This window comes from Diadema antillarum, unplaced genomic scaffold (assembly GCF_040938485.1).
Source record: "Diadema antillarum isolate AM-2024a unplaced genomic scaffold, OU_Dant_1.0 seq00000585_RagTag, whole genome shotgun sequence".
NCBI lineage: Eukaryota > Metazoa > Echinodermata > Echinoidea > Diadematoida > Diadematidae > Diadema > Diadema antillarum.
Genome location: NW_027271519.1, coordinates 452,120 through 475,156, shown reverse-complemented (window position 1 = coordinate 475,156; position 23,037 = coordinate 452,120). Strand labels below are relative to the sequence as shown.

The window sequence follows — 23,037 nt, the reverse complement described above, 5'->3', positions numbered from 1 at the left end:
GCAGCTCACTTTATTGAAGATACTTCAACATGTTACAAGTGGAGGAATCAGCAATACACTTAAGGTCTTTTTAAGGCTGATCCCTGTCAGATAATATCAGCTGCATATCTTGCTAATTTGTGTTCTGTTGAAAAAAAAAAATTTAAATGTGTATTTTAGCAAGTTGCACAGTCCTCCAAAATATATTCCACACTACCAAGAAAAGCAAATGGTCTCAATTAGGACCCATCCATTTCATCATGGAGTCCACACAGCCTCTGCCCAATTGTGCAGTAAGAGTATTTGAAGATAAGCTGTCTTCATCAGAATGGTATATTTCATTGATTTACACACTCCCTAGATTGTGCGAATGAGGGTAATTCATACAAAATCACCTTATGCCACAACCACTCTACAAAAATAACAAAGAAACACATAAATGAACAAGAACTGAGAGTTATTGTATTTGTAATGTTTTAATAGTTGTTGCTAACCTATCCCTCTCTCTCCCCTTCTCTGCCCCCCACCCCCCCCCCCCCCCACCCCACGAAATATAGAAAATTACATTCTTGACCATCAATTTCATTATATACATCATTTTTTCACACTGATGGAAGCTTTCAAAACTGTATAAAATATAGTGTCTATAAAATGTATTAACTTAAGATTTTGGACCATTCTGAATCATGGCAAAAAGGTATATTTGGTGTTGTAGACAAGTGGATATCCATGGACTATTTCTTTCATCTATTTCAATACATTTAAGGATTTTAGGCAATTAACTGCAGTCAGATATTAAAAAAAAAAAATCAGTGTAAGACAAAAATATAATACTTTTCCCTGTTCACTCACTACATTCCAAAGTGCATACAGCTTTGAATCATAATCTATTTTAGGGCACACTGTAGATGCATTTTACCTCAAAACACAGTCTGAAACATACACACATGATAAAGACATGAAATACAGTTGAACCTCTCGTATCCGGACAAGTCGGGACCGGGGCTCATCCGGATAAGGGATTTGGCCGGATACGGGAGACTCAATGCTTTATACATGTACATACACATGTACTGATGTAGCCCATTGTAGTACCACATGTAGTAATGTGTATACTGCAACCTTTTCATTGTTACACTCAGTAACAGACCCCAAAATAGAGGTTCGTGTTTGCAAGAATTAAATCATTTTCCTTTATAAATTCTTGGGATGATTTACCTAAATAATTATTAAGAAATGTATCAAGTATATGTAATTCATGTGTGTTTGTGTAGGAATTCTCAAGGAGTTGGGAATCCCCCTTTCCTACCGTAATTATTTAAAAAAAAAATCGCGGCGAGATTGCGTCCGTATAATAGAGAGATCCGGATAAAGGGAGGCTGGATAAGGGAGGTTCAACTGTATAAAGAGACACATAATACTTCGACTCATGAACAAAGCAGATAGTTTGATATTCAATTACACAAGAGAAACATTGACCATGCTCAATAGATTCTACTGTATGTGATTGAGAAGGTCTGTCTTAACACAGTAAGGAGTTATCTCCTCAAACATGGTGTTTTCAGGACACTGTAGCAAAATCAATATTTGACAATTTTAAATGAAATGATGATTTGACTGAGAGCTTACAACAGGGTGGGATGGGTACTTCTGTTTGATCCAAAATTGTTGTATTCAAACAAGGCTCCCGTCCAGCACAGCTCCTTAGTGCAAGCTGTAATTTAAAAGAAAAATGTATCTTAGTCTGTAAGGGCAGTATATGAGGAAAAGGCATTGCATTATTGTTTTTATTACTGTTATTATTTCACTAAATACATCAGCATCGTTATCATCATTATTATCATAAACATTGTCATTCTAACTACCACTAATAGCATTCCTCTCTGTATATATGATTCACACATTCACAAGTGAGGTAGTGATTTCTACTTGCCCTTTCTAAACAGGAAAACAAACAAATCATATTCTAGGTAAGAAATCATATTGTCACTAGAATCATTACCTTATAAATCATAGTTCAGACTTTTATAAATCACTATATCACTCAATAGATTGATGGCAGATAAATAGAACAAATACAATAATATACAAATTGCCATGATACCTAATCCTAAAAAGAAATAACAAATGTTTCCATTACCGTATCTACTTCAATTCTCACTGAACACACAAGTTTATGAACACTCAATAGGGTAGTTCTATACAAAACAGCCATAGAAGAGAGCATAATATGACATGAAAGCCCTTGCACAATTCCGATATTCCAATCTAAAATTTGATGATTTCATTACATGATTTGAATGAATTTGGTCAACACACTGTTCTGGATTATCTAATGTATCAATCCCATTTTATACCAGCTTGTATAGAATGACAACTTGAAGTAGACTGTATGAAAATAGATTGATACATTGCATGAGACAAATGGTTATTTAAGTCCTATTATTGGTATAAGAAGGTCTAACATTTGGTCTCGCATTGCTTTTCCTCCACCAAGTTTGTTTGGCATCATTAGATGTCTGCTTTCACAGAATACTTACAAAATACAGCTCCACAATATTTCTTTTGAGTGCGTGATAACTAAACCAGTTGCAAGTTGCATTACTGCTATATGATTTATATGATATATTGAATCTTTGAAAAATATTTTCATTTCCTCCCAGCACTATCCATTTTAAATATGACTTCATTATCACACCATCAGTATTTAATCTCAAGTTTGAACAAAATCTGACACCAGGCCCCCAGTGTGCACCACATGCACTGGAATCTGAGAGGGACGGACGGGGAGGCAAAGCAAAATGGAAGGAAGCAAAATTCTGGGTGACGCACAGAATCCACCAGAGGCCACGAACCTCTCCAAACAAGGGCTTGATCCCATGGGGATACGAAAAAGCATGTGCATGACAGCTAACCCCCACATATCCCCTTTAGCTTACTTAATCTGTCTCGCTTCGGTCTGCATGACTCAGTGGCCTTGGTCGCAACGTTTTTTTGAACACACATGCGTACAGGCAATGTCTTGGTGCAAGTGGCAAATATTTTTATGGAAGATATATGAATACCATAAAACAATCTACCGGAATTACCAAATTCATAGATTTTGATCGTTAGATGAATTTACATCATATAGACATATTCACTTAATCATATTCATAAAGTGTTTACTTAATTCTCATATACAAGCTTCATGATATTTCTTTTCAGGTGTCAAGCAGAGACAAAATAGATTAGTTAAAATATATGGTTTTAATTTGGCTGTTGGAAATAAACCTTACAGTACTTCTCTGCGAGCTGTCTTCTCTAGTACATGCTGCATAAAGGTCCTATAGTTTCCACACAACAAGAACATTTCAATGATGCATATCATCTCTGGTGTGACTATATAGACCTCATATCTCAAAAGCATGAATTTTCGGGAGAGCGAAAACAATTTTTTTTTCTTCAAAATGTCAATATAACTTAAATGCTGACACCACATAATGTAGAAACATTGTTTTGGATTAAATTACCAATTGTTTTCTTTGAAGGCTCACATCTTGACATCTGAGAATTGAGTTTAGAAGCTAATGTCTAAATGCATGTGAATTGAGATACAAGGTCTTGTTTCCAAGGGATGACATAACTCTTGCATTATGACCTTAAAGATTGAGTATTTGAAAATGAAAATGTGTTTAATCTCTTCCTTAAAGCCCATATCAGCACCTTCAAGTTTTACAGAATGTCAGTTTCTATTCATTGTCAGATACAGTAAATTCCACACGGATGAGAGAAATTGATGGTATATTCAAAGGCATTGGCACGCAGGGTTGAGAGCCATACAAAAGAATACACACACATATTTTCTACACTTCTGCACCTCATACATGCACACACCTATAGGTCCCTACACATACATTTTACATATTATAATAATATACACATAAGAGCAGGTGTGGTTACTTTGGTGATTATTCCTGAGAGGCAGTCATACTCGTTACCAGGACAGAGGATTTAAAGGACAAGTCCACCTTCATATACATTTAAAGACTGAGAGAATGCAGCAATATTAGTACAACACATCGAAAGTTTGAAGAAAATTGGACAATCTGTTCAAAAGTTACAAATATTTCAAGTATCTGAACAGTCACTGCTGGAAAAGAAGACTACTACAGTGTATGATGTCACATGCGTACGACTATATAAGGAAAATAAAAAGAGAATTTCACAAAACTTTACTTTTTGAATAAAGTGCACATTTCTTTGACTTGCTACTGATGTATGTTGAGGGTAATATTATTCCCCCTGCCTTCTGAAAGAGAGAAGTCAAGTGTTTTTTTGTTATGCGAGAAAAACGGAAATATGTTGAATTTTCTTTATTCTTTCTTCATATCGTTGTACTCATGTGACATCACAAGCTATAGTAGTCTTTTCATCCAGCCGTGACTGAGCAGAAACTTCAAAAATTCATAACTTTTGAACGGATTGTCCGATTTTTCTCAAACTCTCACTGATATGTTCTACTAATATTGCTGCATTCACTCAACCCACATGTCTATGAAGGTGAACTTGTCCTTTAAAGTCAGTTTGGATACAGAGTGGAGTTTTGCCCTCTAGAGTGACGAGTTCTTACCGAGGTTGTCATTGTCTCCAGGTTGATGTCAGGTGTCATGATGAGATTCGCATGCAGCACTGTCTGATGGGGAAACGTCAAGTCTGTTATGGGTAAAATGAGAACACAGCAGGGTAAGCCTCAATAACTCAATAACATCTACAGTGCGTAGGCTCCTCCTGCCTACAAAATGAGGACATACATGTACATAAAATATATATGCATGCAAAACTTTGAGGACAAGTGTAAATGGTGGTAAGATTTCAAATCAGCTATTCATGAGACAGAAAATCAATACGATATGACAGTGAAAGCTTTTACAACATTGAGGAAGGAAATCAAATTCATAGAATGCTACAAAACATATAAATGTGATGGGGAAAAAATTCAGTTGTATCTATGAGAGAAAAAAGAGCAAATATGTTTCTTAAAACCCAATACATTCATTCTTTGGTAAGATGACTTAACTCATATGTTATGTTTTTTTCTATCTGTCCACCTATCTCTCTCTATAAATTTGATGTCATATCTTAAGAATTTTGATAGATAGATGGTCAAAAATGTTGAATAATTCAGTTACAAATTATCTAGTTGGAAAGCGATAACGATAGAAATTATTAGGTATCAAACATATATAAACTAAATTTTCAAACTCGCAACGTATGCTGATCCTTCATGTGCATCTGATTTTTTCTTTCACCTTTTATTTGTTCTTATACTCTTATAGCAATCACAGATAAGATATAAGGTCAAATTATTCAGAATCTGGCCAATGTCTAGACTTGGGTTAGGATGGGGAGAAAATATCATCTGATGTGTTTTGTCTTGTCTTGTTTTGTTTTGTTTTGTTTTGTTTTGTTTTGTTTTGTTTTGTTTTGTTTTGTTTTGTTTTGTTTTTTTTTTTTTTTTGGGGGGGGGGGGAGAAGAGGAGTAAGCCTCGATAACTCAATATTATCTGCAGCCCCCCTTCCCTCCCCCCCCCCCCACACACACATACACACTTTTTGGGGTCAGTATTAAAGAAATACACATACACCATGTCACACAGACAGACAGACAGATAGACAGACAAACTCTGATACTCACTGACGAAGACTTCCTTGGACCTAAAGAACTTGTACTGCCAGCTACCAGAGGCTGAGCGGATCCCCAAGGAGTATGACAGAGGGCTGTCACATCCATTCATGACAAGACTCACGCCATACTTTATGGGCTGCAAATTGAAAAAAGGGAGGATTAGATCATTTAAAATCATATGATTTTTTTTGTCAAAAATGTTCATTTTAGCACAAAAAAAAATCTTAAACATTGCTTGTTTGAAGTAATTTCAGGGCAAAGTTATCTCTCATTAACGTGTTCTTAAAGATCATTATATTGCATTGGGGGGTAATGCACACTGGAAACAGAAAATGGCCCGACATCCCAGAAATGGCCTCTTTTGCTGTGGTCGAAATACACTCATTTCAATGCTATTGGGGCAAACCACGTTTGTGACCTGAGTTTCAGCTACTGCATCATCTCTTCCAGAGGTTTTGTATCTTACATTGATGATCATCACATAAAAGTTGGTATGCATTAATATGAATGCTCTGAAGACCCTACGACATGTACTATAATATATACCCCAGTTACTAGTAACAAAATGATGGTGCTGTTAGAGTTTTGTAGTATGCCTTGAACCTGCTGAGAGAAAGGACATGTATTTGCCATCGGATTTAGGAGCCTGCGAGGAACTTTTGGTGATTCATGCTGTTCTCATGATGAGATTTGCCATCTTATGACGTCCAGAAGGGCTGTGGGGTGACCATGGCGACCCCGCTAATACTCCTGTGGGTTTATACAGTTGAGTCATGTTACGATCCAGAGTGTGCCTTCATCATTCTTGTGCAAGCTTGTAGCAGCTAGGTATTAAACAATGTGGACATGACCTTTTGAGTGCCTAGTCCACATGCCAACATCATCTTCTATTGATAAAATTGATTTACAAGAATTGATATGCAGTGGTTTTCCTACACCACGATGCATTCCTCTTAGATGGCATCATGCTTTTTGTCAGATTTAGGTACATATTTTGTTATTCTTTAGACAAGTAGTGATGAATAAACAAATTAACCTTAATCTATGTGTGTGATGTCTGTCATCCATTTCATTCTCAATATTAACTCTCTTCTTTCACCATCATCATTATTTATGGTCACTTTCATTACTATCATCATTATCATCATCACAAGCATCAGCAATGTGCTATACAACTGCCATCATAACAATCATCTTCATTATCACCATCACCGGGCATTCTCTTGAAAAGGGGCAATTCTTATTTCTTATTAGTCTTTGCTGTTCTCAATCCCAAATTCAACCACTAATAGTATTGACTTTCAAGCCCCCATTCACAAAATATCATGCTTAAAAAAATACATCATTTATGTAGATATAAAGCATATCTGTCTATATATACCACACACTACAGTATATATGAGCATGCATCTCAACACATTCCTGTGTGGTATACACATATCTGTATAGAGGTGGTGCAAAATATATTTTCTAGTAATTAAAATCATGCATTTCAATCATGAAAAGAACAGGAAAACATGTCAAATTTCTCATAAACAGATATCATCAAAGTCACATTAGACTGCTTCAACAACAGACCTCAGTTCCACAGGGCATTGCAAAAGCTATACTTCTCACACTCAGGTATTTGAGCGACAGCTTCAATATTTTAAATAAGCCAATGCCCATTCAAATTACATGCCTGACTGTGAATTTGAGGTTTAACAAGTGAGCACGTGGTTTTGTTGTGACTGGTTCCATATATGCCATAAAGATGACCATTAGATTTGTTCTATTCTAAATCATGATGTCTTCTATATGTCACAGTTTAGCAAAATAATACACTTGCAACACTAGGTCATTACTGCTAAGCAGTTTTGGCATAACATATATGGTATGCATGTAAAAAGGGTCACAGGTTACAAATAAGAGCTCATAGCAGGCTACATGATTTACCCTATCAACATTTAAAAATCATAGCTAATATGATGTTAATGATAACAGTATGATATGGTAGAGTTATATTCTAAGTATATCCAGGTATTGGGAGTTTTAAAGATTAAAAAATGACAGGGAGAGAAAGAGAGAGAGAGAGAGAGAGAGATTATAAAAGTTATATAAAGTTAGTGTGGCTACCGGCTCATATTGCTTTGACATTGCTCAGGAAATAAACCTGTTAGGGTACAGGCTAGAGCCCATGGAAATGCAACCTGACAGGCTATTCAAGTCTGATGAATCACTCCATAGGGGAACTATCTTCTTCCTCCTAAAATGGCATCACGTCAAGCACACCCCCCCCCCCCCCCCCCCCACCCCTCAATCTATCTGCCTCTAGTGAGCAGAGCACAGAGAACCGTATTAATGATGAAACATGCACAAAGAAATGTTTTATTTGACTCAAATACTTAGCTGGCTGCACCACAGACTGCATCAATTAGCAGCCACATTGGCATCAGTTCAATTGAATAGAAAACAGCAATGGTTCTATGCTTTAAATAAGAATTTTATCTTTGGCTGTACACCTGAGGTGATGTAGGTATCTTTTAACAACTTGTGTTATGCATTATCACATTTATCATGATGATATGAGTCTTTGTGACAATTAACTAATTAAGTGACTATATGAATGCATTTGCTTTATGGATTACTACAGGAGAGTGCTCCCATTTTTCTCCCTTGCAAATTCTAAATGGTATCCAGTGTCTTCTGTCAAACTAGTCATTCTTTCACCTTCCACCTGTTGCTCACAAATCTAAATACAATCATTTAGTACCGTATGCATTGATCTACAAGAGATACAGATCTACCACTGTTCATTTCTAAGACTTCTTGTGGGGTAAGACAAATGCATGTCATTGAACATTTTCTTGTCATGACTAACATAATTTTTAAACTATTATCTCTCAAATTTTAAACAAAATGTTGTATTTCACTGTCTACTTTTTGTGAAAATATCTGGTAAATCAAGTTTGAACTCAATTGAAAATTTAGGTTCAAATGATTTACTCTTCAGGTTTGATCCCAGTATGCAAATCATTGTATTTTTTTGCCTCTTTCTTAAAAATATACCTTCAGAATATACCTCAAGATTTTAAGTATTTATTTTGTTAAGCAAAATACACTTTGTTTTTCAGACTAAGTTAAGTGTCTCATAAGATGGAAATGACTTTATATCATCTTTTGCAGTATTCAAAAAGTACTTGCTGGTTAATCTACAATGTAGCAGTACACAATAATGTCACTGTCTGTAGCTATATACACTGAATAGACTCTGTGGAGAGTGAGCTTTTTGCTATCATCATCTGTCTTGAACCAAATGCCACAGTTCTGTTCCCTCTCATGTAGCTGTATCCATACGGCTAACTGTTTATGCTTCGCTCTTTTCATGCCGTTGGCAACTACTGAACTATCTACTTTGCCGGAGTACAATTTCCTAATTAGTTTATCTCCTAATACCCGGTCCTCTTGGAGCCCATTTGCACTTGCCACTAACAGCATCAGGTACTCAAGCACCACTTACGTCAGGTGGCCATAATCTTACTTGAAAGAAAAAGACAGCGAGACTCGACTTCATACGCCTTGGGTTCACAGTCTAACAGGGCATTTAAAAACATCTGAGAGATTCCCTTTAATATGTCAAGTGCAAATCCATATTTCACTGCATGACCTGCCATACTCGTGATCACTTCTATGAACAGTCTGCATAGAACGATTATGTTCCTATTTCCGGGTATGCAAATAAAGTACACAATGAGGATTCCGAAGACTAGTAAGCTAAAAGAGATGAGAAAAAAATCAGTTATATAACCTAAAAGACGCTATCATGGCTCTCATAACATGATGATAAAGTTACTATTGTAACTGCTTAGTGCTGTCTTTCATGTAGCACAATATCTCCCCATAAGTATGGTTCAGGGAGAAAGGGAAAAGGTTTGATTCATTATTTGGGCAATATGGCTAACTAAAGTTTTGGACAAGTATTGTAAGTATAGGGGGACATAGGATAGGATGTGTGACTTACATTTGCTGTGGAAGATTGTCCAGAAGGGATCAGTCCATTGCAATTGAACCCTCCACATCCTTTGACCATCGTACACAGGTGGCTCTGGGGAAGGGTCAAGCCAGTGATCGTCTTATTCATCTGTGCACAGTGCATCTGTGTGGGGGTCACTGCATGGTGAAAATTAAACATCATGTTAAATATAGTAAAACAATTAGCACACTTTGTGATTATAAAACAACTAGCACACTTTGCGATAAACCTCTGCTTTCAGCAGAAAACAGTTTATTCTGAATTCTTCAGCAGATTTCTAATCCCTTAGCTCCATGAAGCTGTTAATGATGACTGTATATTGCCACATTCAGTCACACACACTTTGGATTGCTAAAGACTATGAAAGCATAGCAGGCTGTATTTGATACAGTATCCAACACTTGACAGCAGATATCTGAAAACTCTTGGATTTCAGATTGGAACTTAAGTGGTAAAATCATCAGGCCAGCCTGTATGAATGCAGGTTTGTGTTTAGGGTTTGTGTTTAGGGTTTCTTCTAACATTTTATGGTCCATAACCTTTAACATGGCCACCTGTCCGATAACTTGGTCACTCCCACAGAGGCCAACCCACACAGTCCATTTTTCTCTGTTCATATTCAACACATAGCTCACAGCGACAAACCATGTCTTGAATATGAAGAGAGAAAAATGGGTAATGTTTAGCCTTTACGGGAAGGACCACGTTATCGACAACGTGGCAGTGTTGAAAGTTATGAATCATAGAAGGTTAGAAGAAATCCTACGCATGAACCTGCAGTCATGCAGGCTGGCCAGATGATTTGACCCCTTTCATTGACAGATCTCACTCATGCAATGAGACCTTCACTGTTCCTTCACAATAACACACGAACTTAGAAATAGTGCAATTTGTCATTGGTGCCTTTAAAGTTCATGTGCTCAGTCATGCATAACATTTGTCAACATAATTAGGTACCAATGGAAAGAGGAAGAGTTCCCCTTTCCTCACATCCAACATTGCGCTCTCCATAGCTGACAATTATAAAATAGTAGCCCTTCAAAGTTGGATTACCTTTTTTTTTTGATACGCTCTGTATACTGTCTATATACTTGTAGTAGGTTATAGTTGCAACATGTGACCTTTCTGTATTTTATCCTGTATTTTATTTAGTAACACTTATTTGATTTGATCTTTGTTCATTTTAATCGGATCCCCCAGTTATAGTATGGTCTAAAAATATCTGTACTTATGCTTCCCCTAATCTGATTTTATCACGGGACCTGCGGCTCTATACAAGCTTGCTTTTACGCAGGCCCCATCATATTTTTCGCATTATGATCTCAGTTTAACTCGCATGTATACAGACCTTGTGTATACCAAGACAAACTTTTGAACATTCCAGTGAAGTTCTATTTTGAATTATGTTCTGTATAAATTTCGTATCAATTTACTTTATATTGTGATATATGTGAGAAATATGAAAATAAATTGAAATGAAATGAAATGAAATACATATATATGTATATATATATATATATATATATATATATATATATATATATATATATATATACCGGTATATATATATAATTTTTTTTTTTTTTTTTTTGGGGGGGGAGGACATAAAAGACATGACATGTAGATATACAATACATGCTGATAAACTTGGCCTCTCAAACTTAGCCCTAACCTCAGCTTGCTTTGATAAATAGATGATGTATACTTTACCTGCTGCTGTGCAGTCACGCACAGGAATGACGTAATCTGGAAATATCGGATAGGAGAATGTAATCAGGGGCGTTGGTCCACTGAATTTAAGGCGCAGCTGGAAGGCAAAGTGGATAAGACAGAAACTAAAACGGATAAAGTGATGCTGATACAGCAAACATTTTCATTTGGTACTTTCTTTGGATAAAGTTTGTTGCAAACATCAACTCATCTATTTCTATATCAAAGCAATAGTCACTGAGATTACTCTCAAATTTATGAACCAAGCATTCATGTCATCTCCATGAAACAAGATGAAAAAAAAATATATATATTGATGCCAAAGTCACAACATTTCTCATTGCCATCAGCTTTCTCAGAGCATAGACTGAATCAATTTCATCACACTGAAAATCACACTCTCATCCATGTGCCTTCTGGCTGGCATTTTTGAATCTTAAAGCTTTTAAACTATCTTTGTCCTCATGGCTGTTAGGAACAAGTGCATGACAATGGATCTGTTAGAACATGATCAAAAATCATTATTAACTTTCCGATGAACTGATCACATAAATAAGACAGAAACAATCCGTGTATAATCGCAGTATCACGCAAAGCTGGGAGTCAACCTCTGAAAGCAACAGCTGGAATATCCTCACATTTGGCAATCAGATGGACTGAAGAGACATACAGTGAACCAGAAATGTTGACCCTTCACAAAGTGCAAACATCTGTGCTCTGTCTAGCTGTCTAACATATTTGCAAAATCAGCTTGAAATCATGTAAGATCATTGAACGAACAGATGGCTCATTTCATATTGCTGTGCTTCAAGGGCGATCAAAGTCATTCCAAAATCAGTGCACCTTAATCTGCTCATGTTCTGTATTGTTAGAATTGATTCTGTTCTTTGACTATCGTCATGTGATAAACTTCACAAGTTCCGCATAAGAAAAATTTAACACATTGGAGGAGAATTGTATGTAGTACTGTACTACACTATTACAGTCCCTTCATGGTGTCCTGGTGTTCAGACCAGCCAGCTAAGTCCATTTGCATTTTCTAATGAAATTCAGTTAATCAAAGTGTCTTATACATCTCAGAACAGTACGAATAATTCACAGTCCATTCCTGCGTGCATGTTGTCCCGTCAAGGATTTAAAAAAAAAATGATGATGTATTTCATCATATCTGTGACATCTTCAGCTTGCTGGCAATAGACTGTCAATTGTGGTCTTAGATAGATTCTGTTTGTCAGGACTCACCCCTATTTCAAGACCTGCTGTCACTTTCTTGAAGTGAACCTGGACTGATATTTGAAGGCGCATTCCGGGAAACAGGTTGTATGTTAAACCTGAAACATGAAAAGAGGATATAATACTGTGAAATCAACAAGAAAGTGAAATATGGAGATATGTAATATCAAGTCATTCTATTCCACAGCAAGCTAATACTCTTGTACTGACTTACCACTTGCCTTGCAAGTGAGCACGGACCGTTGTGTGTCATCCTTTACACGCTTCTGAGACATATACATCAGATCTTGAATAAATTTCTGATGTCTGTAAACTGTGACCTTAAAAGTGTCCTTTCAGGAGTTAAAAAAGATGTGCTAAATTAAGAGCAATAACATACTTGGCTAATACTGTTGTCACTGGAGATGCAATTATGTAATTTTTTTAAGATAAGTGCAAGATTTACAAGGCTGGCTGGAAAAAAAAAAATTGTAAATGTGAATCATATCCCTCTGGTTTACCTGGAACTGGATATGTGTTTCCGTGCATGACAGTCTGCTCGAAGTAAACATTATCGGTGTTGCTCAGTACAAGAAGTCTCATCTGAGCTGGGGTGGCACAGGGAAGCAGCTTCACATCAAATATTATATCCTTTCTCTGGAAACACAGAGAGATATAGAATTAAAAGAAAGTATTTATATATATTCATCTTTTCACATTTTACTAATCATTGATGATATTATCATGTCAATATTTTTACAGGGCACATACACGATAAATGCTCTTCCGAAGTATCACAATCATGTACATGGAGAACTTTGAATCATGACTTTTGCAGCTGCATTAGGCTAATAACATTCAATGAACATATTTCTAGAGGAATATTAGACATCACTCTCATATAATAATTTATGCTTTCTTGCTTGCTTTGCACTGAGTAACCCTCGTGTATTATGGGTCAGAGTATTGTATCTGATGGTAGACAAAAAGATTACAAAGTAAATATGCTCATAGCCCAATTCATGCATTGAATATTCAGATGAGAGCCCAAATGTGATAACAAAAATTGTTCTATGCTTGTCTTTTTTTTTCTTTCAGAGCACAACCGACTTTGGAGAAATATAGCATAATATAGGTCCCACAATTTGTGAATGGTTACAAGTGTACAGGTCAAGATTTCTCATGATGTTGAAGATGAGATGCCTCACTGAACAAGGCAAGGCAACAGCAAACGAACTCGACTGCACTTTTTAGGTACCGGTACTCAGTTTAATGCCATGTGATGAGTAATCAGGTAGCAAGAATCTTTGTAGGTGATGTAAAATTTAGGCATTATAAAACAGTATAAAATCGTCAAAACATTGGCAGGGCTTAACAGAAATTCCTGCACAGCTAAATTCAAATCCTTAGCCTTGTAAGACAATAAAAAATGAATAAATATTACAAAATAAAAATAAAAATCATCCAAACATCAGCAATCTATGATGGAAATTCCTGCACAACTTCATTCAAATTCTGGGCCCCGAGGTCGTCTCCTGCTCCCAGGTTAAGATTGCCAACAAGCATTCAATCACTATACAGAGGGAAATAGGCTTCAAACATCCAGCAGATTGAAAGTTGATTTGATCCACAAGATGAAAAGTTTGCAGCCTTCTGCAGCCAATGACTTCCACCTCCTCCTGACATAAGTCTATATTATGACAGTCTAACAACTTGTATCTCCCTTGCAACATCAAGGTCTCACTACTGTATGCCATATCTGGTTAGTTTTATAATGTATCATTGTTCAGCTCCTCTTTTAAACAGGGTTGGAGTTGTGAGGTCAAGGAATAGTGAATGCTCATAAAAACTACTTTTAATGCAGAGTCTCTTGATCCCTTCTGTCACAGGCTGTTGTCTCCTCTCCCTAAAGAGCCAACATGTTACCATGGTAACAGGGCCTGCTCGAGACTTTGTATTCCTAGCCATGAAGCTCCCTGTATTCATCATCCCCAGTGGAGCTGGTTCATGACTAATAAAGTACCTGGCAGTTCTGGCCAACTGTTAACAAGCAGTTTGCTTGCCAGAGGCTTCCATTCATTCCACTACATGTACTGTTATGTCATATTAGTGAGTCTAATTTTCCGCGAATCGGGACTTCCCGACAATTTCACAAGTGGTTAAATTTGCGCTTGTGGAGCACAGTACTGAACAGAGAAATGTATGTGTGCACGTCACATTCATGATGACAGCAGAGTTAATATTTTGGTATGTCTTTTAATTCATGAATAGCACCTGACTCGCAAAATTCATGAAAATTAAAACCTTGCAAAATATTTGGTATATACAGTACAGTGTATGTTTTTACTGCACTGGACAGTTTGTTCCCACATCTTTGTGGCTTACTCCATCATGGATACCCAGTTCTCCCCTGTCTTCTCTCAGGGTGTTCAGACGAAAAAATATTTATACCAAAACGAAATGGCTATGCAATGAATTTATATGTGTGAATGCTGACTAACGAAACGACATATAACGAAACGATGTGTAACGAAACAACGGTCAGAGCATCGTTTCAAGCTAGAACTCGATAACAGATCAGCATTCCATCATGTCTGAACATACGCAACCATACAGATCTAATGGTATACAATAACTGAGCGGGGCTTATTGTGTGAACGCGCAAAAGGTGACCCTATTCCATTCACTAGTGGTGACGCCATGGCCATAACAACATGCACAGTGAGAAACTGCGCATCTATACAACATTTTACAGAAATGTCAAGATTAGCACCTGAGTGGTCTGTCCGCTATACGATGATTCTTTATACGTCATTTCTTTATCAAGTTTTGGTATAAACTGGCCTACATCTGAAAAGGGCATCTGTCTCACCATCAGCGGTTGCAGACATGGGGTTGTCTTCGAACATTCACCCTTCTATTCTTGGAAGCTCCAAACCAGGCTGCCACTTTAACCTCAAACTCCTGAACATTCTCTGTAGGCCATCAGCACCAGATCTCATGCATTAATCCTTTATATGCCCAGGCACTTGGTTTAACTTGCCAAGCTTTATCATCAACAGTCAGTAATCCATCTACACTTGACCTAGTTCTAAAGTCAGCAAACCCTGTGCGCTCAGGTGTGGCAATGTACCTCAGTCCAACAGGAAGTCCATAGTGACACAATAGGGATTAGGGAGATTAGATAATCTCTATTCATTGACAATTAGTTTCCAGACATTTGTGTTGATGTCTCCACCATGTATGCCAATCAGTGAACTAAGTTAAGCAACTTCGAAGAAAAGTCTTCCTTTCTTTACTTGACAAAACAATTATCAACATGATGAAGAGGCAAGGACAAACACTAATTATTTTAAGACTCCAACATTGACACTGATGTTTCAACTGACATCTTAAATTGTCTGGTCAATAGGCCTAATGTCCTTGCTAGAATTCTCATAAAAGAACTGGATCTCTGCTCACACCAACAAATCCTCAGCACCTGTGCTTTCCTGGGGCTCCCATGTGAAAAACTTCTAAGGGCTACAGTAAAGTGTCCTCTCACTGAGCTTGATTATCATTACCATTTCCAACACTATTGTATCATAAGAATAAAAGTAATGCTGCTACTGTTTTCATCAGCACTAAACATAATTTGTAATCAAATCAGAAAACGACCATTACAAAAGTACATTGTTATTCAATTGTTTGAACTGCATGCAAAGTTCATATAAGAGTAACTTCTATCAAACTGTGCAGATGAATTACTTGTAACTTATCCATAGTACATGACAGATTTGCAGTCTTGACAAGAATTATTTGTCACCAGTATTCTTCTCTAAAAAACAAAACAAAAGAAACAAACATGGCTTCAGCCAGTGTCTGGAATATGGCAGACAAGCTTTCTTGGTAAGGGAGAACATCAGGTTTAGTCAGGTGAAGCTGACTCTTCACTTTCCATGTACCGCACTTAGCATCATACTGAACATCCATTACTCAGAAGCATGACAATTCAAATCACCAGTCACAAGGGTAAATGTGGATGTACATAAACCAATGCTACTCACATGTCTGTAAGACATAGAGTAATGTAAATCACTAAAGCTGCCATTCTCACTGATCTCTCGCTATTAATTCTTTTTTTAATCTACTAGACAGATCAAAAGGTTAGCAAGATGGCTATGAGTCATCATCATGAGCACACCTCAAACTCTCCAGAATAACTTATATCCTTCCAAACTTGTTCCTCAGCCAATTTCTCTCCTACCTGCTTATTCATGTGTCATTTAAGAAGTTTAAGAAGGTGACAGATAGGCAAGCTTCCTTCATTACTGCCAATGTTGCCACAAACTAAAAAATCCCCAACACAATTTATTTCCAAACAAACGAACGGTTTAAATTCTGGGACATTATCTTCTACAAGTAGCAGTTCTAACAAAGTTTCAATTTGGATGTATACATCAATTAAAACACAGAAATGAAAGCAGCACTTTTTCCTTCAAGCAACACAGCACTTTTCTAATTTACCATGATAAAAACAGGAGATTGGGTATGTTGCAAACTGATATTGTGGAAGTTGTGGCAATGCCATGTCTGTCATTGTCTGACTAAAGCTATCTTCTCTGGTACTCTTTGCTCTTCTACAATTATGTACTTTACAGAATTGTTGATTGCTATATTTCTGTGGCATGTGACTGTGGATCGCAAGTGGGATACTACTACTCTGTAACCATATCATTAACGTTAGAGAACTTAGTACCTATACTGCAAAGCTTGCTGTAAGGTTTTGCTTTTCCAATGCAGTATCAAGTAATCTTTGTAATAGTGTGATATCTGAAGGGGGGGGGGAATAGATATAAGATATTATTAAAATATCAATTATGTGTTTGCTTTGGATTATTTTGACAAAGATTTCATGAACAAGTGCCACACTTGCACAATTACAACATTTTGTGATCTACATGTATACTGTGTATACCTGTGACATTTGCCAACATTGAAATGTTTGCTTTCTATATTTACATTTAATGTAATTTATATAATAGTAGACAATATACCAATTATAACTGGGAGAGGGAGGATGACATACCAGTCATAGCACAACAGAAAATAGGAGCTAAAATGATACAAACATGGTGACTAAAAGAAATCTGACGTCATGGTGCATGCACTGTGTACAACATGTTTGAAAAATTAATCCTTCTGATAAATACCATGTTTCTTCATTCTTGTGGATGGTTGATTATCAGAAATCATAGATCCTAGGAAAGAGAATGCCGCGTCACAATGGTTGCTGCTTTCACCAATAATGTTTTAGATAGCATGAGGAATACTCATTATTTTCTGGGAAAATACACAGATTCATTTATGCTTAATTCTGTTGCTTCTGTTAAGTTATTGACATACTGGGTATTTTCCAATACCCGGTACATGACAGAATATGGGGTGAAAAATGTTACCATAAATCCAGTTGCATACAAATCAACCATCTGCCACTAGAATCCAAATTCTTTCAATTACTTTGAGGACAATCGGTGGAAGCCGGGCCCTGCATCAAAGCTTATAAATGATAAGTATAGTATCTCATGCTCCTTGTACACAGTCATGAATATAAAACAACAGATGAAAAGGATCATATCAGCTATACATTCAATGAGTCACTTTACGATTTTTGTCAAGCACTGACATAATAAAGGTACAAGTAAATCTGTTCAGGTTACAAAAGCTAGATTCACAACTTTACTAGGCACTTCTTTCTTTCTATTTTTCTAATTTTTCTGCTGGATGCAGGCTTATTTTTAGACCTGTCTGGAGCTTCGACTGAGTGCTTCCAGTGTAAGGCTTGTGACATCCTTGACTCTGACAATATGGGTGAAGGAGACAGGAAGAGGGGGTGAGGTACAAATGGGGTGCAAATATGACTACTAGTATACCTCCTGTAAACAAACAAAAGAGAAAATCAGCAATGAGGATACAGGTGGTAGGGGGAAAGCAAGGATGACTGAGGTTCCTATGCGCTCTGAATGGGGTAATATCAACAAGAAGAGGGACAAGATGGGGGCAGATGTGTCCATGTATAATGTGAACATAATTTTGAAGAGGTTGGATTTTGACAGTAAACTATATGTGGTACATGCACACACAAGACACTCTTGGTAGTTGAGTTTAAAGACCAGAAAAGGCACACAATGATGCAGAGCAGCACAAAGGTTGCTTGTTTTCAAGACTTCACTGCCTTAGTCACATGAAGTCATATAACCAGCTGATGCCGCATTTTATGCTATTTTTAACAAATTCAACCTGTCGAGGATGTAGCCAAATTACCCCTTCACTGGGTCATACAAAGTATAAATGCTTTAGACTTCACTAAATATTGTCAAGCACATGAGATTCATTATGTATCACTTGCTACTCTTGAAGAAATTGGAAGGCATGTTATATTTTCTAAGTTTGCAAGACTGCACTCAGCATGACAATACCATACAACATATTCTATTTCAAAAATAAGACCATCATTCACTATTTGACTTATTAATGGGCAAAGCGTCATCAAATTATAAATGACTAACTTTATAATGCTTAGAAAAGTTCCCATTTGAAATGAATCATGAATTGTCACAGTAATAGTGAACACTGGAAAGAAAATACAAAGAGAATTCCTCATATTTTCATTTTTCTAGCATCGCAAAAGAGCTCATGACTTACCTCCTTCAAAGGGGGGGGGGGAAACGTCAGTAACAAGTAAAAGGAATCATATGTGTAAATCAACTTTCATTAAAAATGAAATTTTGTCAAAAAAATGTCAAAAAAGAAGGAAGTTACACTGCAAGGCCTTTGGTTATTTATTGGCAGATCTCTTTCACAATAATATCAGCATAATGCCTTGATAAATCTTGGTAGGAGGTTTGTAAAGTTCAAGAAATACATCCATTTTTTTAGAGAAGAGTAAATTAACCTTATTGCACCTGATTGATTTAAATTGCCCTATTACTGATGCAAATAAGCACTGAATTAGTCAGTGTTTGTGAAAGATTATAATTTGATCTGACTTTTGCAATGCCCGATCTACCAAGAATAGAGAAGATAAAGCCTTTTTTAACAATCTACAAAGTTGAGTAAATTTCATCAAGGGCTTCTGTAATTATTGCTCTATGATGTAAACTATACTTCCCTTTCGAGTTAAACGTGTGATCCTGGATATAAATTGACCAAGTAGGTACCAATATGCTATGGGGATGATCACAGCTTCTCTCTACGGAACAAACCTTTTCTGTCTAAAGATAAAATTCAAAAATTTGCAGTCTTTGTGCTCAAATCCATTTTTTTTCCCCTAAAATCAGAATACCACTGATCTGAGTTGAATGGCAAGAAAGAGTGTCTCTTGGCAGGAATTCAAGGTCCCTGCAAAGGATATTAAGTCATAATTACAGGAAAGAGACACTGACAGCTCATTTCTATGCAAAACGTTCTGTTTTTTTCACAAAGGTCATACCATGTAGCAGCTGTAACCTGACAGGTCATGAGAAATGAATGCAGCAAAACAGAGTTTGGACACCTCAGTCGTCAGTGCCTATTTCTTGTGACACACCACGATTGCAGCATTCATTGCAGAGACTCCAACTCTCCCGTTTTCGACGGGAGATCTCCCACCGAAAACCCATTTTTGCAAAATCTCCCATTCTCCCGCTTGAGATTTAATTTCTCCCGCCCTGGCTCTGTGTCTCCCGTTGGAAAGGATTTCTTACTTATTGCTATTGTATATTGAAAAAATAAGCCTTCGATAGCACCAGAGAGCATCTAGAACCCTAGGAACTTCGCGTTTCGCGCATATCAACTTGGAGTCTCCCGTTTGCTAGGGGTTTCAGGCGGGAGAATCTCCAGATCAGAAGGTGCTTTGGGTTGGAGTCTCTGTCATTGTACTTCAAATTCAATTATGTGTCCTGGCTTACATACCAGCATAAGAAACTTGCATGCAAAGCGAGTGCAGTCTGCCGATCTCGAGCACTTCGCAGATGCTGTTGGGATGGCCCTCGCATTGCGAGAAATGGTGCGAATTAGTTGATCCCATGCCACACACTCTGGCTTAAACCGAGCCTCTGTATTGGACAAATCAGAGTAAATAGCATTAAGTAACAACAAATGGTGGAAGTTGGCTCTGAGCTAGTATATTTACAAGCCATTCATTCAGAGGCTGAAGCTTTCGCTAGCATTAGAAGAGGTCCACCAAAGAATTTTAGCAATTTCATACAAAAAAAATCCATTCAGTGCAAAAATGATCAAAATTAGATAAGAAACAAGGAAGGTATGACATTCTGACATTTCTTCTTCTTTCTTCCAGAAAACACTTCTTGACCACTTGTTATGAATATTCAAATCAGCAAGTTGATGATATCATGCTCTCACTATTTCTTCATAAAGAAATGACGAAAATCTAATATTTAAGCTGTATAAAGCCTGCAAAACTTGCCTTGGCTTAAACCACCTAAAATAAAAAAAAACACAAATGTTAACTCTGATATATTTTGGTACCGTATGAGAATGTTTTTACCTGTATTAGCTAAAAATAACAATTTTTCAGAATTTCATACATAACATAGGCCTTCATGAACATTGTGACAGCATGACATCATCAACTCGCTTATTTGAATATTCATCAGGACAGGCAAAGAAATCTTTTCTGGAAAAATGTGAAACTTCAAAATTACATATATGTATACTCTTTCTTCAAATATTTCTTATCCGATTTTTGTCATTTTTGGAATATTCTGTAGGGAATTGTTTTTCTTTCTTCGAGAGTTTATGAATTTATTTTTGGGGTGGATTTCCTCTTTAACCCCATCTCTATAGGTTGCTAAAGGGTTGCTCTACTTCATTTTCAAATTCACTTTGAAGAAATAAACATTATCTGAACATTAAAGTTCAAAAGTTCACACAAATTTTACATCATTTGAAAAAAACAGCAGAATTCTTAAGTTTTAAATGTTTTCACAAAACAATTAAGAGTGATCATTTCATTGGAAATTTGGAGCACTGGTTGATGTCACCTCACAGTATTCATAGCTGTGACTTATACACAATACAGTGTAGGCCTACCAGTAAGTTCACTAAATTACTTTTTATTAAAAAAAATAAAGTTTTGCATCTAATTTTTTCAAAGTTGTGGAAATGAATAATTACTTAATTCTGATTGACAGTAAAAACAAAATGGGGCAAAAATGCAGTTACACTTTATAGCTTTCCTATGATCATTTTGTTCATATAAAGGGGAAGTATCCCCAAGGGCTCCAACTATATAGTATAATTTATTATCACAACATCACAAACTTCTTCTCATCCAGCAATGGTGGCACTAAAACTTTAAAATGAATGCATTGTTCGTTTTCATACTCAAGACTTCCCTCAGGCTGATAAAATGTGCTATATAAACTAATATTATTATTGCTGCATTCGCTCGATCCACGAGTAATTTTGGAGAAACTATAAAGCAGTACATAATAACTGGCACTTCACGAATCAAAACAGTCAGAGTCAAGACTCCATGGTCTGACACTGACAGAGCATATTCACAGCATCAGTAAACACTTAAAAAAGTAGTCATGAAAGCTTGCTCAATCATGGTTTGGCATAAACTCAACGATGTTGCCAAGCTCTGCGGTGTACAATCCATACGTCATTCTGACTAGCATACGGCTGGAGCTTTGTTACAGCTTCGAGAACATGCACTCACCTGCCGCCGGAGACAGCCAACACAAACATATCCCAACAAATACGCAAGTTGCAAAGGATATTGGTGAAGTTTTCATCGTGAATCTCCTGCTGTTAATTCCAAAATATCCGTCTTGAACAACATATAATCACCAAGATGCTCCCTTAGACCATTCTTGTCGATGTGCGAATATACTAAATGAAAGTAAGTGCTTGCTTGACACTATCCTTCTTTGCTTTCTTTCTCCTCGAAAGCATTCGAGTCGTCTGATCCAGTGGGTGACGTTATGCCGCTCTTTACTTTCTCTCCAGGAAAAACATCTCTTCGTGCGTGCGTGTGAAACTGAACTTTTTTGTGTGTTGTGCCAGTGCGCTTCCAGCGTGCTTGAAAGGGATTTTCCCTTGATCTAGGCGTTGTTGAAGCTAACCGCCCCACGATAGATAAGGACTTCGCTTGAATCAACAGGCAAAATACACGATTTGACATCTTTTAGGAGTGCAGATAGCGGGGGTGAATATCCCATGAAGTGGGAGAAAGGAAAGGAAGAGAACGGCATGGATGTGAGAAGAAGAAGAGGGAAGAGAGGGAGAAGGAGAATTAAGGAAAATGAACAGTAGAAGCAAGAGTAGAAATATTTGGGCAAGGAAAGCCGATGAAGAGAATGAAAGCAAAGCTGGCGAATTTCGTCGGTGAACTTTAAACGAAATTCCCATTGTAATAACTTATAGTTCGATCTGTTCTAGATATACACTTCATTCACGCCTTACCAAG

The 23,037-nt window shown here is 36.9% G+C and overlaps 1 protein-coding gene across 1 annotated transcript in view; it reads right to left on the bottom strand.

Moving 5' to 3' along the window:
- LOC139735544 (uncharacterized) overlaps window positions 1-22,363 on the bottom strand; it is a 33,811-nt gene extending 11,448 nt beyond the window's left edge. Inside the window, exons 1-9 of the mRNA XM_071646299.1 lie at window positions 22,288-22,363; window positions 20,514-20,656; window positions 13,103-13,238; window positions 12,612-12,700; window positions 11,370-11,466; window positions 9,648-9,796; window positions 5,657-5,783; window positions 4,592-4,674; window positions 1,609-1,693 (exon numbers count right to left, since the gene is read on the bottom strand). Coding sequence (XP_071502400.1) covers window positions 1,609-1,693; window positions 4,592-4,674; window positions 5,657-5,783; window positions 9,648-9,796; window positions 11,370-11,466; window positions 12,612-12,700; window positions 13,103-13,238; window positions 20,514-20,656; window positions 22,288-22,363 — 985 coding nt within the window. The remainder of the gene's footprint in view (window positions 1-1,608; window positions 1,694-4,591; window positions 4,675-5,656; window positions 5,784-9,647; window positions 9,797-11,369; window positions 11,467-12,611; window positions 12,701-13,102; window positions 13,239-20,513; window positions 20,657-22,287) is intronic.
- Between the last annotated feature and the right edge of the window lie 674 nt (window positions 22,364-23,037).